This window comes from Hemiscyllium ocellatum, chromosome 21 (assembly GCF_020745735.1).
Source record: "Hemiscyllium ocellatum isolate sHemOce1 chromosome 21, sHemOce1.pat.X.cur, whole genome shotgun sequence".
NCBI classification, from domain to species: Eukaryota; Metazoa; Chordata; class Chondrichthyes; order Orectolobiformes; family Hemiscylliidae; genus Hemiscyllium; species Hemiscyllium ocellatum.
Window position 1 is genome coordinate 25,289,470 of NC_083421.1, and position 17,847 is coordinate 25,307,316.

At 41.3% G+C, this 17,847-nt stretch overlaps 1 protein-coding gene across 2 annotated transcripts in view; it reads left to right on the forward strand.

The window, feature by feature from the left end:
- Nucleotides 1–3,480: 3,480 nt before the first annotated feature.
- LOC132825807 (neural proliferation differentiation and control protein 1-like) overlaps nucleotides 3,481–17,847 on the forward strand; it is a 199,906-nt gene continuing 185,539 nt past the window's right edge. Inside the window, exon 1 of one of the 2 annotated variants that reach the window (XM_060841297.1) lies at nucleotides 3,481–3,710. In XM_060841297.1, coding sequence (XP_060697280.1) covers nucleotides 3,623–3,710 — 88 coding nt within the window. In that variant the 5' untranslated portion in view covers nucleotides 3,481–3,622. The remainder of the gene's footprint in view (nucleotides 3,711–17,847) is intronic. The other variant, XM_060841295.1, reaches the window with a different exon arrangement.

Genomic DNA, 17,847 nt, shown 5'->3' on the forward strand with positions numbered 1-17,847 from the left:
GCTGAGGGACTTGAGACTGTTTTCATTAGAGAGAAGAAGGTTGGGAGGTGACTTAACTGAGACATAAGATAATCAGAGCGTTAGATAGGTTGGACAGGGAGAGCCTTTTTCCTCAGATGGTGATGGCTAGCACGAGAAGACATATCTTTAAATTGAAGGGTGATAGATGTCTGTGATAGATCTGTTGGACAGATGTCAGAGGTAGGTTATTTACTCATAGAGTTGTAAGGGCGTGGAATGCCTGCCTGCAACAGTAGCAGACTTGCCAACTTTAAGGACATGAACTGGTCATTGGATAACATATGGATGAAAATGGAATAGTGCAGGATAGATCGGCTTCAGATTGGTTCTTCAGGTCAGTGCAATATCCGGGGACGAAAGGCCTGTACTGCGCTATAATGGAGGGAGTGGATGCTCGTGGATGTAGTGCAAATCAAATGGATTGCTTTGTCTTGGATGGTGTCAAGCTTCTTGAGTATTCTTGGAGGTGCACTCATCCAGTCAAGTGGAGAGTATTCCATCACACACCTGACTTGTGCCTTTTAATGGTGGACCGACTTTGGGAGTCAAGGCATGAGTTATTCACCAGAGTATTCCTAGCCTCGGACCTGCTTTTGTACTCACTGTGTTTGTGTAGTGACTCCAGTTGGGTTTCTGGTCAATGCTAATCCCCAGGATGTTGATAGTGGGGGATTCAGTGATGGCACCATTATTGAATTTCAAGGTGCGGTGGTTAGATTGTTTCTTATTGATGATGGTCATAGCCTGCCATTTGTGTAGTGCAAATGTAACTTGCCACTTGTCAGCCCAGGCCTGGATATTGGATGTATATCAGATCTTCTTACATTTGAATGTGGACTGTTTCAGTATCTAAGGAGCCATGTGCAATCATTGGCAAACATCCCAATTTCTGACCTTAAGATGGAGGGAGGATAATTGATGAAGCAGCTGAAGATGATTAGGCCTTGGATACTACCCTAAGAAACTCCTGCAGAGATGCTCAAAGCTGGGATGACTGGCCTACAACAACCACAACCATCTTCCTATGTGTCAGGTATGACTCCAGTCAGTGAAGAATTTGCCTCCCGATACCCATTGATGCCAGTCAAAAAATGTGGCACTGGAAAAGCACAGCGCCACACTTTTTGACTCTGATTTCCAGCATCTGCAGCCCTCACTTTCTCCTACCCATTGACTCCAGTTTCGTTCAGGCTCCTTGATGCCAGACTTGGTTGAATGCAGCCTTGATGTCCAGGGTTGTAACTCTCACCTCACATCTGGAATTCAGCTCATGTGTCCATGTTTGAACCAAGACTGTAATAAGGTCAGGAGCTGAGTGCTGAGCAGGTGCTGCTGGATAGCACTGTTGATTACACCTTCCATCATTTTGCTGATGACTGAGAGTAGATTGAACGAGAGTAGATTGAATTGAGCTGGATTGTCCTGCTTTTATGTGCAGGATATACCTGGGCAACATTCCACATTTTCGGATAGATACCAGTGTTGTAACAGTACTGGAACAGCTTGGTTTAGAAAGTATGTTTGCCTTAACTGGAGAGGTCTTGCTGCCTTCAAGAATGGGGTCAGAAGGGAATAATTCTGAAATAAGAAAAAATAGAAAATGCTTTGCAAACTCAGCATGTGAGACAGCATCAGTGGAGAGAGGAACAAGTTAGCATTTTATGTCAATGACTTTTCCTCATCAGCTGAAATGTTAGCTGCCTCTCCCTTGCATCATAGATGCTGCCTAATAGATATTTGTTGAGGTCAGGCAGGAAAATGGAGTTAAGGTCACAATCAGATCAGCCTGTGAATGGTGGAATAGCTTCAACCGAGGGGCTAAATTGCCTATTCCTGCTCCTATTTCTTACGATTTTACAATTTGAGGATTTGCAGGATTTCTGCTTTTATAATGAGAGTCACTGATGACAGAGAGGATGCCTTTGAGGACATCAGGTCCATACTGGTTCCCTGCGATACAAAACAGTCAGTCTCACTCCACAACTTTGGCTGTACAAGTTCATTTCTGTCCAGTGCCCATGCATTTTCCTATGGAAATCCTTGATCATTTTGTCTTTTAAGAATCTACCTCAAACCCAAATTCTCAATCCTGAAGCAATCCCTCAACACCCAGATAAAGTATACTCAGTGAACAACAGGAATGCAGTGTGTTGTGAACTGAAATAATTTGCTTTACAATAACCTCACCTGAGGATATTTTTCACTGTTGAACAACTGTCCTTTTCCTACTCAAGAGGGACAATGTTAGATATAATCTTTGATTTTTATGAGTGGAAATAATAATGACTAGGAGTAATAATGGCCAGCAACTGATAATAACAACAACCAGGTATTTTACAGTAATGGGCAGTCATAATGATAACAACCAGAAATGATAATAATGTATGGAAGAGGAATAATACTAATCACAGCAATCAATAATAACATTAATCCCAATAATAACAATGGAGAATAATAATAACCATGAATAACAATGATACTTATAATATCACTCATGAATAAAATTAATAATAATAACAATGAGAGTATAAAATAATGACAGGTATAGGTAGGGTTAATGGTAGATGCATTTTCTTTGGGATGGGGGATTTCAAGAATAGGGGGCCCATTTTTAAAGTGAGAGGAGAGAAATTTTTTAAAATGATATAGGGGTTTTTTTTGCACAGAGGGTGGTTTGGATGTTGAATGAACTTCCTGATATAAAGTGGTAGATGTGGGTACAATGTTTAAAATACATTATTTAGATAAGTCCATGAATAGGAAAGGTTTGAAGGGATGTGGGCCAAGTGCTGGCAGGTTGGATTATTTTATGATTTGGAGATGCCGGTTGTGGACTGGGGTGTACAAAGTTAAAAATAACACAACACCAGGTTTAATTGGAAGCACACTAGCTTTCGGAGCGATGCTCCTTCATCAGTGAAGCTCCGAAAGCTAGTGTGCTTCCAATGAAACCTGTTGGACCATAACCTGGCGTTGTGTGATTTTTAACTTTGGATTATTTTAGTTTGGGATTATGGTCGGTGTGGACTGGTTGGACCGAAGGGTCTGTTTCTGTGCTGGATGACTCTATGAGAGACAATAATAATTATAACCAAGAAAACTACCATTGATAATTAACAATAGATAATAATAAGATGCTGGAAATAATGATAAAACTACTAATCATATTAGGAATGATAATAGTGTCCATGCACAATATTATTACTAAGAACAACAGTTAAAGCAGTGAGCCATGATATGCATTGTCTCTCCCCTTGCTCCCTGTCACTAAATATTAGTTCTGAAGAAGGGTTACTGGATCCCAAACGTTAACTCTGACTTCTCTCCACAACAGATGCTGCCAGACCTGCTGAGCTTTTCCAGCAACTTCTGTTGATGTCCCTGTCATTCAAACCGTACCCAGTCCGCCCCGCCAGCTGACGCATTGACGCACTGTACGCGCTGACGTATTGGGCGTGTCGGACGTCAGGCGCGTGTCCTGGTTGCGTAGCGACGGGGCGGCGGGCGCTGTCGAGTTGTCCGTCAGTGCGGGCGGTAATGGCGCCCGATCCGTGTCCGTGACCGTGCCCGGCCTCGCGTGTCCGACCATGCGGCAACAGTGATGGTGACTGTGCCGCGGAGTCCCGGAGGCAGGCCGAGCGCCCGGGCCGTGCTGCTCGGAGCTCTGGCCCTGCTCTTCAGTCAGGCAGGTGAGTGTCATCGGCCGGCGGTGAGGGACGGGACCAAGGAGCGCCTCGGGATGACCGACCGAGCGATCTGCTCCGGCCAATAGACTGACCAATCCATCCCCGGCCAATAGACTGACCAATCCCCCCCGGCCAATAGACTGACCAATCCCCCGCTTCGGCTGACCGCCCCCCCCCCGGTGCAGGGGGTGAGTGTCCAGCGGCCGTCGGTGCGGCTCCAGCCGATGTGAGTGAGTGACCAGTCGCTGGGCTCGCTCCGGCCAGCCAGTTGGCTGACCATCCGTCCGTGTCTCCGGAAAACCTGTGTAAACAGTGTCGGTGGAGACAGCGGAGGTGAGAGAGAGGAATGACCCTGAAGAGGTGATCATTTAAAGCACCCTCTATCTTGGGGAAGTCTCAGAATTATTTATAAATATGTGTTTGCAGGCGTTAAAACGTATTAAAAAAACCCTAAACTAAACACGAACTTAAAATGTAATACATCATGCACCCGCGGTAGTTTGTTGGAAGGCAATGTTTATATAAATGTGGACTTGACGCACCTTTAATTTGACTACTAACAGTCAGAGCTAATTTCAAGCCAACTCCATCAAACTAATGACTATTTAATACATTTTATTTTGTTTACTTTCTCCCCTGTGGAGAACATTGAGACCAATTCAAAATGTGTAATTTTTCGGTTTGTACAACTGGAATATTAGAAATCAAAACAAACTGGAGCAACAGTGGAATAGATATTGGATGTATTCTTCATAAATAGTGAATTTTGGGTCTGATTTATGACTGTGCTTATAGGTGTTAGAGATGCGTTAAGAGTCAGGATAGTCAGAAGCCACTGACAGATCAAAGCATCAACTCAAAACGCAATAGAAACCAATGATCGGTAAAGGGAAAGACGCATAATCAGAAGTCTAAACCCTTATAACTAAAATAATATTTTAAAGTAAAGTTTTTTGATACGGTATGTTGGGAACGATTTCTTAATGTATGTTTTCATGACTGTGGTAATGAAAGTAAATGTTTTTGAGGAGGGAATGTGTTAGTATCACATTGCCTTGGGTTAAGTGTTTGTGTCGTAGAAAAGAAGTGCCTTGTGCGCAGATAATTTGAGTTAAGGAAAATTTGCCTATACTTGTTCACGTTGAATTTGTGGTTAACTGGTACTGTATTTAGTGGTTTTTCTCCATGCATTTTAACAGTGTAACTTTGTTAGTAAGAAATACTGTGTATCGTTGTGTTGGATATTATTATGTTTTTATCCAATCTATTTAAATAAATGGTTATAGTTGCAGGCAGGCTTTCTCTTCTATGTATTCTGTTTAACAGTTAATATTACAGCAATACGTTCATTACGTTGAGACTTGTTTAAGACAAATAAAAAATAGATTTAGTGAAATTCTGTATTTGGGGACGTTATGATTAAGATAAATGTTTATTTATGTTTATGTTTAACAATTTTAATTAATTGGCTGAAAGTTGTGTTTTTTAGTATTTTCATGCTTACTCTGAATTTGCAAGTTGGTTAGAGCTTCAGTTATCTTAGTAATATTAGTTCCTCACCTAATTTGATTTGATGAGAGAAGCTTTTGTTGTGGCATGCCTTGTAAGGTATTTACCAAGTTTGTGGGGGAAATTGACCGTTACCTAGAAAATGACAAATGAAGGAGTTCGAAGAGGCAAATTGTAATGGAAATGATAAAATTAAGTTTAGATTGTGTACCAGGAACAGAATAATAACAGTAATTACCATATATGACGATTCATATATTTCACAAGAAAAGGCATAGTTGCACTTTGCTTTTTTCTTGTGGGTGTATTGCATTTGATAGATACAAAACACTTATTGTAGACTCTAATTTAGTGGGAATGGTATTTTTCTGGTGATTGATCATGATTAATGAATACCTATAGCCCAATATCTATTTGTTGAGATTCAAAGGGCTTTACCATTATTAGGCTCTGATTGGATCTTTTGCAGAAATACATTGGACAGATTTTTAATTTGTGCTATGTTTTGTGTGAATTGCATTGTGAAGACCTGACCTTTGCTAATGTATCTTATTGATTATAAATCTGGAGTTGTGAGGAAGGAGCTGAATTATTAACCTCTTTGAGTTACTGTGATTTATCTGGGGCATTTCAGCTTGGGTCACCAGGCTTGGCAGCTTCTTTAAATCCTTAAAACATCAGAGTACAGTATTTAAATAAAAATATAGTCAAGCTGGGAGGAAGACCATATTGAATGAAAGGATGTTGATGGTAAGGATGAGGGCGTTGATGTTTTGAGTGTTCCAGGACCTTACCTGCGTTGGTGAAGTGTGTGTTCATCAAAGTGAGAGATGTTAGTGTTAATGTGGAATGCTTTTCCATTTTGTGTAGGAGAAAGTGGGGACTGCAGATTCTGGAGATCAGAGTCAAGAGTGTGGTGCTGGAAAAGCACAGTCGGTCAGGCAGTGTCCGAGGAGTAGGAGAATCGATGTTCCTGGCAAAGGGCTTATTCTCCTGCTCCTCAGATGCTGCCTGACTGACTGTGCTTTTCCAGTACCACGCTCTTGACTCTCTTCCATATTGTCACCTAGTGATAGCTTCTAGTTGTTGTACAGAATCAGCTGCATTATTATTGTACCTTGTATCTCTGAAATTCCCAGGAACGTTTGTACAGAAGGAGCTCCGTGATGGTCTTCAATGTTCTGTTGAAGGACTGAAGACTTTCACAAGACACTGAAGTGTCAGTTTTGATAATATACTCCCAGTTCTGGAGAGGTTTTTGAACCCGGAGCCTTCTAATTGGAAATTGTGCACTATCCAAACTGCTTCGCAATGACTTTTTCTATTCTGTGCTAAAAGTGTGTCTTAATACAAGACCATTGAGCTAGGTAGCAGCATTATATTTCCTTCTATCCCAAGGATACAAGTATTAAGAGTTGGGAGTCCTACTGCAATTGTACAGGAAGTTGGTGAGGCCACTTTTGGAATATTATGTGCAGTTCTGGTCTCTTTCCTATCAGAAGGATGTTGTGAAATTTGAAAGGGTTCAGAAAAGATTTACAGGGATGTTGCCAGGGTTGGAGGATTTGAGCAAAGGGAGAAGTTGAACAGGCTGGGGCTGTTTTCCTTGGAGTGTCGGAGGCTGAGGGGTGACCTTATAGAGGCTTATAAAGTCATGAAGGGCATGGATAGGATAAATAGACAAAGTATTTTCCCTGGGGTGGAGGAGTCCAGAACTAGAGGGCATAGGTTTAGAGTGAGAGGGGAAAGATATAAAAGAGACCTAAAGGCAACTTTTTCACACACAGTGTGGTACAAATATGGAATAAACTGCAGGAGGAAGTGGTGGGGGCTGGTCCAATTGCATCTGGATGGATACATGAATAGGAAGGGTTTGGAGGGATATAGGCCAAGTGCTGGAAAATGGGGCTAGAGTGGGTTGGGATATCTGGTCGGTGTGGACGAGTTGGTCCGAAGGGTCTGTTTCTGTGCTGTACATCTCTATGACTCTAAATGAAGGCAGTACTTTGCTAGCAATCCAAATGGCTATTTATCTTGTGTTGCTTTCAAATTAGTGTTTTTTGTGAACATTCTGATGTAAGTTTGATCTACTGTATAATTAAACAAAGTAGTAGTCCATTCTAAATTACAGATATCTAAATTACCAGAAATGGTGATAGCTTGCAATTAGAAACCAGAAGCTTATTTTGTTCCTCCTTTCTCCTTTTCCACAAACCAACCCTGTAGTTGCATTATCTGAGATCAGTTTCCTCAGCACAAACCAGAGATTGTGATGAAAATTTCCAGATTTAAAAACCTGATTGCATTTTTGACCTGTGACAAATCTGATCAATCCTTCAATTGTTGATTGTGTCCTGGGTTCCCAGTGTTGCCGGAATTGTTCACTTGCTGTTTGTTTTTCTCAAAGTCAAGTTGCCTGTTATTAATGTTATTGGTTGACTGCCAGGAATCGTCTCAGTGCAGCTCAGTGAAGATTTTTTTAACGTGCTTCGCACCAGTTCTGCACTTCCCTTGAGAGTGATGGGTGAGGTGAGAAACCTGCTTGTCCTCCACCTCATGGTATTGCATTGCCTTTTCTACTACATTAGAGCAAAACCTTGCTCTGTAAATGAGAAAAGTGAGTATCGAATTGTAGCATCTTGCATGCTTTGATATACAGGTTTCTTTAAAGTATGGTTAATAGTTTGTAGAATCCATTAATTTATTATAATAAGAGTAGAAAGACATTACACACTGCTAGTGCATTTATCAGTACTGAAAATAAACTTAATAGATGGCTGGAATATTGTGGCCAAGCTGGTCATCACATTTCAGATTGGACATGAAAACCTTGGACAGAATACTGAAGACATTCACTAGCAAGGTTCCAGGGATAAGAGATTAGTTACATGGATAGCTATGGTTCTTAGAGCAGAGAAGACTGAGTAGACCTCACCTTTTACAATTGGGAGAGGTTCAGGTAGATTAAAGAAAGAGCCGTCTCCAGTAGCTCAAAGCTTGATAATCAGAGAACACATTTTAGGTGATGAGCAAATATCTAGAGGAAATATGAGGAATTTTTTTATGTTACAGATGTCGGGGGGGCTTGGAAAATTCTATCTAATGGGATGAATGTTGATTTAGTGGTAGCCTTTTGAAGGAACTTGGATGACTACATGACAGAAAGTGTTGTGGGAGAGGATGTAATGCAATTATTTTCAGAGAGTGTTTGTTCAGACCTTATGGGCTGAATTCTTCATTCTTCATTCTTCAATTATTCAAAAGCTTTGTGAAGCAACAAGGCCAGCTGGAGGGGAACAAAGAAAAAGCTTGCATTAATGCAGCACCTTTCACATCCTCAGCACATCAAAGCTTCATAACCTGTGGTTAATTTTCAAGTGCAGTTGTTTTAGTAGCAAATGTAACAACCATTGTGACCAAAAAGTCCTTACAACTGCAAATGAATGACTAGATAATTTGATTTTGTTGATATTTGAGGGAGTGAGTCTGATAATGCCATTTGTTTTGTAAAGTGCCATGGCAATTTTAATGTTCATCTGTGCAGGCTGTGCATCAGTTTATGGTAGTATTCCAGAGAAAGCACCTCTGATAATCCCACAGTCCTGTTTTGAAATCTAGACAGTTTTTTTTAACTTGAATCCATAGTTTTCCAAATTTCTAATCTTACACTAATCAGATATGAATGTTCAAACAATTGTGCAGTATAACCATGTATTTCATCTCTGATATAATATTGGAAAGCTGACCTGTTGTCCAATTCAGATCTTCCTTTGGTCACATTTACTCAAGATCCCACCAATACATTTACAATCTTCCATTTGTCTTTTTCACTCAAATGTTTTGCATTTTTGCACCTTCAAGTCTGGAAGTTGCATTCTAGATCCCACAGGATCTGAGATTGTGCTGCTCATTGACCACCACACTTGGCTTGACCATGATGAACAGCCCTGTATCTGTCACTTCATGATCAAATTGTTCTCATGTGTCAGGATCATTATCAATATAAAGGAGATCCAAGACTCTTTGGTCACAAGGCTAATACAAGCTGGGATAGGAAGTCAACTGTATATCCAATAGACAATTGATGCAGGACTAGGTCATTCTGCCCTTCAAGCCTGCACCACCATTCAATATGATAATGGCTCATCATCCTTAATCAGTACCCTCTTCCTGCCTTATCTCCATAACCCTTGATTCCACTATCATGCCATTTGCATCATAGCAAATACTGGGCCGACAAATCCTCGATCCCCTTCACCGTCAGGACTGACCACCTGAAGGTGCTGGGTATTTGGCTCGGGGTGGGCTGGGGCGTGCACCAAATCTTGGGAGGAGTGGATCAGCAAAATGAGGCAGAAACCGGGCAGATGGAAGCTACGATCGCTCTCCTTCGCGGGAAAGATCCTGGTCATCAGGTGTGAGGCACTGTCATTGCTGTTATACGTGGCACAGGTCTGGCCTATTCCCAGAACCTGTGTCGCTGCAGTCACTTGGGCCATCTTCCAATTTATATGGAGGTCAAAGATGGACCGGGTCCGAAGGGATTCGATTTACAAAGATCTGTGCAACGGGGGAAAAAATACACCCAATGCCACCCTCCCCCTGATGGCCACCTTTGTGTGTGGCTGCATCAAGCTGTGCGTGGATCCCCGGTACACAAACACCAAGTGTCACTACGTGCTGAGGTTCTACCTGTCCCCGGTGTTGCGAAGGATGGGCCTGGCCTCGCTGCCGCGGAACGCTCCGAGTAGTTGGACCGTTCTGTATCACCTATCCTTTGTGGAGAAGTTTATGAAGAAAAACACCTTTGACCACAAGTCCATCAGGAAGTGGTCAGCACGTAGTGTTCTTGAGACCCTTCGGGAAAAGGAGAGGGCGGATCCTATCGAGTGGTTCCCTGAGCAGACTGTCAAAGCCATTTGGCAGAATGCCTCATTGCCAGAACTTTCCACCAAGCACCAAGACATGGCTTGGCTGGTGGTGAGAAGGGCTCTGCCTGTGAGATCCTTTATGCACGCCCAGACGCTCTCTTGCACCGCACGCTGCCCTCGAAGCGGCTATGGAGGTTGGGGGGGGAAACGAGACTGTCACACACCTCCTTCTGGAAAGAGCTTGTGCAGAAGAAGTCTGGAGAGGAATGCAGTGGTGTTTGGCGAGGTTCGTCCCAAGCAGCACCGTGACCTGGGACTTTGTGCTCTACGGTCTGATCCCCGGGACACGCACCGAGACAAACATCAACTGTGCCTGGAGGATCATCAACTCGGTGAAGGACGCTCTCTGGGTGGTCCGAAACCTGTTGATCTTCCAGCTGAAGGAGTTGACCTCGACTGAGTGTTGCACACTGGCACGTTCCAAGGTCCAGGACTACGTGTTGAGAGACGTGCTGAAGCTTGGGGCAGCTGCCGCGGGAAGTGGAGGAGATGCGGTGGAGAGACAGTTTCCAATACCGAACAACCCAGATGGCCTCTTTCTTCAAAGATCGCAATCTCCCCCCAGACGTGGTCGACGATGCTCTCCACCGCATCTCTTCCACTTCCCGGTCCTCTGCCCTTGAGGCCCGCCCCTCCAATCGCCACCAGAACAGAACCCCACTGGTCCTCACCTACCACACCATCAACCTCCAAATACGTCATATCATCTGTCGTCATTTCCACCACCTCCAAACGGACCCCACCACCAGGGATATAATTCCCTCCCCTCCCCTATCAGCGTTCCGAAAAGACCACTCCCACCACGACTCCCTCGTCAGATCCATACCCCCTCACCAACCCAACCTCCACTCCCGGCACCTTCTCCCGTAACCACAAGAAATGCAAAACTTGCGCCCACACCTCCCCCCTTACTTCCCTCCAAGGCCCCGAGGGATCCTTCCATATTCTGCCACAAATTCACCTGCACCTCCACACACACACACACTTACTGCATCCACTGCACCCGATGTGGCCTCCTCTATATTGGGGAGACAGGCCGCCTACTTGCAGAACGTTTCAGAACACCTCTGGGACACCTGGACCGACCGACCAACCCAACCACCCCGTGGCTCAACACTTCACTCCCCCTCCCACTGCACCAAGGACATGCTGCAGGACCTTGGACTCCTCCAGCGCCAGGCCATATCAACACGACGGCTGGAGAAAGAGCGCCTCATCTTCCACCTAGGAACCCTCCAACCACAAGGGATGAACTCAGATTTCTCCAGTTTCCTCATTTCCCCTCCCCCCACCTTGTCTCAGTCCCAACCCTCGAACTCAGCACCACCTTCCTAACCTGCAATATTCTTCCTGACCTCTTTCCACCCCCCCACTCCAACCTATCACCCTCACCTTGACCTCCTTCCACCTATCACCTTTCCAATGCCCCTCCCCCAAGTCCCGCCTCCCTACCTTTTATCTTAGCCTGCTTGGCACACTCTCCTCATTCCTGAAGAAGGGCTTATGCCTGATATGTCGATTCTGCTGCTCCTTGGATGCTGCCTGACCTGCTGCGCTTTTCCAGCAACACATTTTCAGTCTTAAGCCAAACCCAACTTTGATTTTGATGTTTTTCTCCTCCTATTTACTTAGTCTATGTATTTTTGAAGGACTTCTCTGTTCAGTAATGCCTTTGGTCATTGCTGTTAACTCTTCTTCACTGCTATTTGCTGGCTCTAATTCCAAGCAGTGACTTTACCTTCAGTTTAAAATAATATTATCAATTACTTTGTCAGAATTATATTTCTCACTTATAATCATTCTTGAATATCAAGTATTGTTCCCTGTTCAAGCTACTGATTAATTATTGCCTCTCCCCTCTTTATTAAATGGTAGCTTTGTACTTGCTCTCAAGAATCCTTTATCCTCTGAATGTTGCCAGCAGCAGTTTAAGTTTCTACTAATACTATATTAAGTATAAGTTTGTACTTGTCCCATGACATGTTTACATATTTGCTAGGATACAGCATGCAAGTATTGTCTTGATATTTAAACGTCATCTACAAATTATTCAGTAAAGCAGAAAAACTGTTTACAGTTTAATTTGATCCAATGGACTGGCACAGATCCTGCATTGGGCAAAAGTGAGGACTGCAGATGCTGGAAACCAGAGTTTAGATCAGAGTGGTGCTGGGAAAGCACAGTCTTTCCTGATGAAGGGCTTTTACCCGAAACGCCGATTTTCCTGCTCCTCGGGTGCTACCTGACCTGCTGTGCTTTTCCAGCACCACTCTGATCTAAACACAGATCCTGCATTGTACACCATTTCAGGCCATTGTGCATTCATTGAGTGATTGCACTGACTTCTGGAAAAGTGACTAATTTTCTTTTTCCTGTGGATATGAGATGAAAAAAGCATATGGCATACAGGAAACCCTTGAACTTTACATAATTACTACTCAGTATTGGAATTGAATGGGCAGACAAAGCTAAATAATTTCTTCCCTTAAGTTGGTGGTAGCACTGTTTGTGGCTAATGGAAACTTGGTTCTGGCATTGATCTTGGAGCCCAATACAAACTGGTATGACTGGTCTGTTTATACCTGTTTCGATTTACATATTATGTGTTCACAGATTGGGCCACACATTTTAGCCTGATGATGTCACCTTTTAGAAACAGGGTTTCTAACTGCATAATGTTTGGATAATAAAGCAACCAGATCCAATGACTTATCTTCCATTAATTTAAACTGCTCTCCTCCCTCCTACAATTGAGTCTGCCTTCATCTGATACTTAGTGCATTCCAACTTCTAAAAACCAGTGAGGTTACCATGAGGTTCTCCTTCTCAACCTCTCTTTTTGCCTGAGGTGTAGTAACCATCAGTTGTCTCTCTGGTCCCTCTTGAAAAGATGTAAACGATCCTGAGGCATTGCTCAGAGATGGGCTCATCTGGCATCCTAGCTGATAGTTATAATCAACTGGCATCATCAGAATAGATTTTCAAGTTGCTTTGAGCTACTGTTTGTGGAATCTTGCTGTGCACACTCAGGGAGTGCCGGTTCTGTATATTAAACATTGGTTACTTCTAAAATAATTTAGTGGCTTTAAATCTGAGCTTGTGAAGCGTGCTATACCAATGCAAATCTACTGGTATCTATTCATATGGGTACTTTGATGGCAGAATTCATCATTTGAAAATGCTGACCAATTCTACACTAGAAATTTGAGTAAAATTTGTTTCCAAAGTTGTACAAGAACATATAACTAAATTGGTGTTATGCTGTTGTTTCTTTATAATGTAGAGCAGCAAATCACCCAGTATTTCAAAGAGAAATGAAACAAAACTGTGAATGCTGAAAATTTGAAACAAAATCAGAAGGGCTGGAAAGAGCGAAACAGAATTAACATTTCAAGTCTAATGACCCTTCCTCGGGAAGTAATCTTTGGACTACTGAGGGTTTTGCATGGTTTCTATGGGTAGGAGAGGCTTCATGGCGTCAACTTGTGATTCCAGACTGTAGCTTATATTTCAGGTTTTGCAATATTATGGCTTTCCACATCACTCACTAGTATAATATTAAAGTAATATTACTATAATATCACTATTACAGACTCCAACTTGAGGTCAAAATGCTCTGACTTGCTAAATTATGCTTGTTACTAGGCCACAGGTATCTCCAAGTTAAAATTCTTGTATTTCAAGCTGTTTTTGGACTTGTTCCTTACTGTATCTCAAGCATCATTGAAAATCCTCTAAGTCCCTAATTATTTCCTTTGAGCATCTACTTTTGCCTCATCATGCTTTAGCCAAGCATTGTGGGACATTTTTTGATGATATTCATTCTAAATCAATGCAAATATTGATACAAGTTTTGATGATATGCAAAGATACAAACTATTTTGAGAATTTCAGCTCTTGGGTGAGATTAAGTTTGTCCCAGTTAAAAACACTGTCTTCAAATGCCATAGTGAAACATTGATTATCTCCCCACCTGCTCTGAGCAATACCACAGGTTAAGCCCAAATGTTTGCAACGTCAACAAGTTGCTAATAAATTCAATGGGATTGCCAGTAGACAAAAGATGAATGATTCTACATTTGCCTGCATACAATTTATCAAAATAAAAACAATGTTTGAAGCATCTGTTGGATCGTTTGTGATCTCGAATGCCTTCTATAACATTGGGAATCTTAAATCTTCATTCTTCTAAGCTACATCCCTCACTTTAGTGAGAGGAGTTTGTTTTAATTGGAAAGTGAATATTACTTATAACAATGTAAAATTCCAGTCCTGTGAATTTGCTGATTAAAAATCAAATTGAAATTGTTGAAAGGTGATGCATCAAACATTTCTTTGCTTCATTATTACAAAAGGTTTTCTGACGATCATTAACTCCACTTGTCTTATCCACCTTGTTCTGCCACTAATTTTGAGCATTAACTTTCTAGCCATGAACCTTTCCATTTGATATACGCTAAACGCAGGTTTAAGGACAATATTTTCTAATAAGCTATGGCTTGAATGAAGTATCCATTTGAGGGTTTTGTTCTGTTTATTGGGGAATTAATAATAGGTGTCTGTAGGGTATTGTGTGCTTCCAGCCATGGTGCATGTTGACAGAAATGAATGTAATTGGTATATCTGTGGTAATAATGATGCTTTGCTAATTGCTTATTCACTGCTCCACATCTAACCTACTTTAGATCTGTCAGGCATTATTTCAAAGCTGAGTGATGAAGTGTGTCAATGTCTGAATTACTTATTTTCATTGTCAAAACTGTTAATCCATGCTCTAACATTAAACAGTTTTGATAAATTCCCTTCAGTACTCAATGTATTTAGTGTTTCATTGTTTCAGAGCTGTATTTTCTCTTTTCATTATTGCATTACCTTAAACTAGAACAGATAGTGAACGGTGGTGCAGTCAACTTTGGAGTCATTGTCAGTGAGCGTGTTGGTCCTTAAAATTCATTAGGTATTGATTTGAAGTTGGTGATGCCCATTGTACAGTCCCATGGTGAAGTCAATTGCAGCGCCCATCTGCTGCATCTGAAGTAGCAAACTCAGTAATGAACAGAAATTGGGCCTAGTATTTCTTGTTGGTATGACTTAATATTGATTTAAGGTCAACTCAAAAATAATTATTTTCAACTCAAGATGAAATCTGGATACATCAAATACTTTTCATCCTCTGTTTTACTAAATGGGATGATTGAAAATAATTTACCCAGTTGTGGCATTTGCAATGAAAATGGTAGATCGCCGATCTTTACTTGTATCACCAGTCTGGGGACAAAAATTTGTTTTAAGGGTTATGTTTAATTTTAGGCAAGCTTTTAGTTTGAGTTTTTTTTTAAGTTTTTCTTGTGTGGTAGAAGAGCCATGATTTTGGACAACAGAGTTGAAAAATTGTGAACAAGGACATCTTTTCCATTTGTTCCTTCACCTCCCATGATTCTAGAGGTTGTGAAAGGACTTGACCATATTTGAATGTTTCCTGAAGAAGGGCTTATGCCTGAAACGTCGATTCTCCTGTTCCTCGGATGCTGCCTGGTCTGCCGTGTTTTTCCAGCATCACATTTTTCAGCTCTTGAATATTGCAATCCCTTGCTAACGTTCCATTATTTTGTGGTATGGTGTGAAATTAGCATTACGAGCTAAAATCAACATGCTTGGCATGTATCTATTCGATATTAAAGATTTTTAAAATAGAAATAGTAGCGGGGTAAAGAGAGGTTTAAATCACTGTCTAATAATGACTTCTCCAACTTCAATTGATATATATGAATGTCTGTCTTCTAATAGCCCATAAGTGTGTTTTGTAATAAACCCAAGCCATACCTCCAAAAGGGCAATTTTTTGCAGTGTGGATGTGATGGTTTATAAATACCAAGAGTTTCGGCATTTTGCTTACATAGGTGTGGCCTATGCATGCATATTTATTCAATGATTTACTATGGACTAACTTATTCTTCTGTAACTTGATTTATAGTTCTGATGTGACTGCCAGGACTGGAATTTTGCATTGTTACAAGTGTTTTTCATGTTCAAATGTGACTCTGTTTATAGTTGCAGTTTCCTGTTGAGCATTGGGAAACCAAACTATAGCATATTTGAAGAGAAGGTAGGAAGGCCAGTCCATTAAAATCCAGAATGTCTGATTCCTGATCTGTATTGTAAGTTAACCTGTGCTGCAACAGGATTTGGAGTGTTAGGTTTGGCTATTACACCCCCTTGGTGGGCAGAAGTGTCACATCGGACATTGGCATCTTGATCTACATTGATTAACATCCTATAGCCTTGGTTTATACTTTATTTGCCCAAGTAGTGATTTTTAATCAGATGTGGCTATCAGATCAGATCTGCAAGACTTCCAGGAATATAGAGCAGTGGTGTATGTTTGTTTCTATTCTTTTACTGGATGTTGACCTCATTGGCTGAGCCAGTATTTATTGCCCATCTTTAATTATCCTTCAAAGATTACGATTAAAAACACCTGAAATGTTTTTGAAAGTTCCAAAGGAAACAAGCTATTGCATGTTGTCATTTTCTCAACCATTTGCAGTTTTTTCTCAGATTAATGCAGTGTAGTTAATACCACCAGCAAATTCTCAGTATTGCTGCTTTGTTTCATCCAGTGCTTTTCTTTAATTATGGTAAATTACTAAAATGTGAAAATCCGGCACTGCTTACTGTGTTTTTCTCTCTCAACTTTTTGAAAAAAAGTCTGCATTCATAAATTAACATAGTGAATGTCTGCAGCATTATACTGCAGTGCAGTTTTAAGGAATCCATATTTTACATCACCTACTAAGACTTTGGAAGCTTGTCACATCTGTCAATGTTTCAACATATCCTATTGAAGCAATATATCCAATACAGATGTGTCATTGTTTCTAGACAATTGTTGTCATCATCTCAATTAAATTACAGAATGTGACAACTTGTTTTTCTTTGATTCTTGGTATGGATTGATTCCATGGATACAGACAGCCTTTCAGTACACCTTCCAAATCTTTCACCATGCCTGAAAGTTGCGACAGTAAAGCTAATCTATATCTTCCAGTCAGTGTTATGGATCAATATTCTTCCACTTCCAGTGTGATGAGACCAATTGTAGTAACTCCCTCATTCTGTTACCCTGATTGTTTCTGCCCTCTTTTGCACATTCCCAATTTTTCAGCACATCATTGATAACATCCAAAGCCCTAACTCTGGAATTCTCCCTCCTAACATCTCCGCATCTCTTCTTTTAAGAATTCCCTTTAAACTTGCCTGTTTGACTAATTTTTCGGTCACCTGTATTCATACGAACTGAGTATCAATTTGTATGATAATGCTCAAAGCTTCTGTGAGGTGCCTTGGAACATTCCATGACCATAAAGTTGCTTTTGAATACATCCAAGGTAAAGCTTAAGTCTCTATCCTCAATAACATAAAAGCTGTACCCTTCTGAAAACAAGTTACACCTTAAAGAAATTTAGCAAGTTGTACCTACATAAGAATCGGGTCATTCAGTTCCTTGAACCTACTGCTCCATTCAGTAGGGTAATGTCTGATCTGATTGTGGCCTCCACTTAAATTCTTACAATGTATAAGTCTGTCAATGACACCATGATGGATAGGAAAGTAAGTCGTAAAGAGGAGATAGAGAGCTTGCAAAGGGATATAGGCAGATTAAGTTACAGCAAAAACATAATGTAGGAGCAAATTATTGC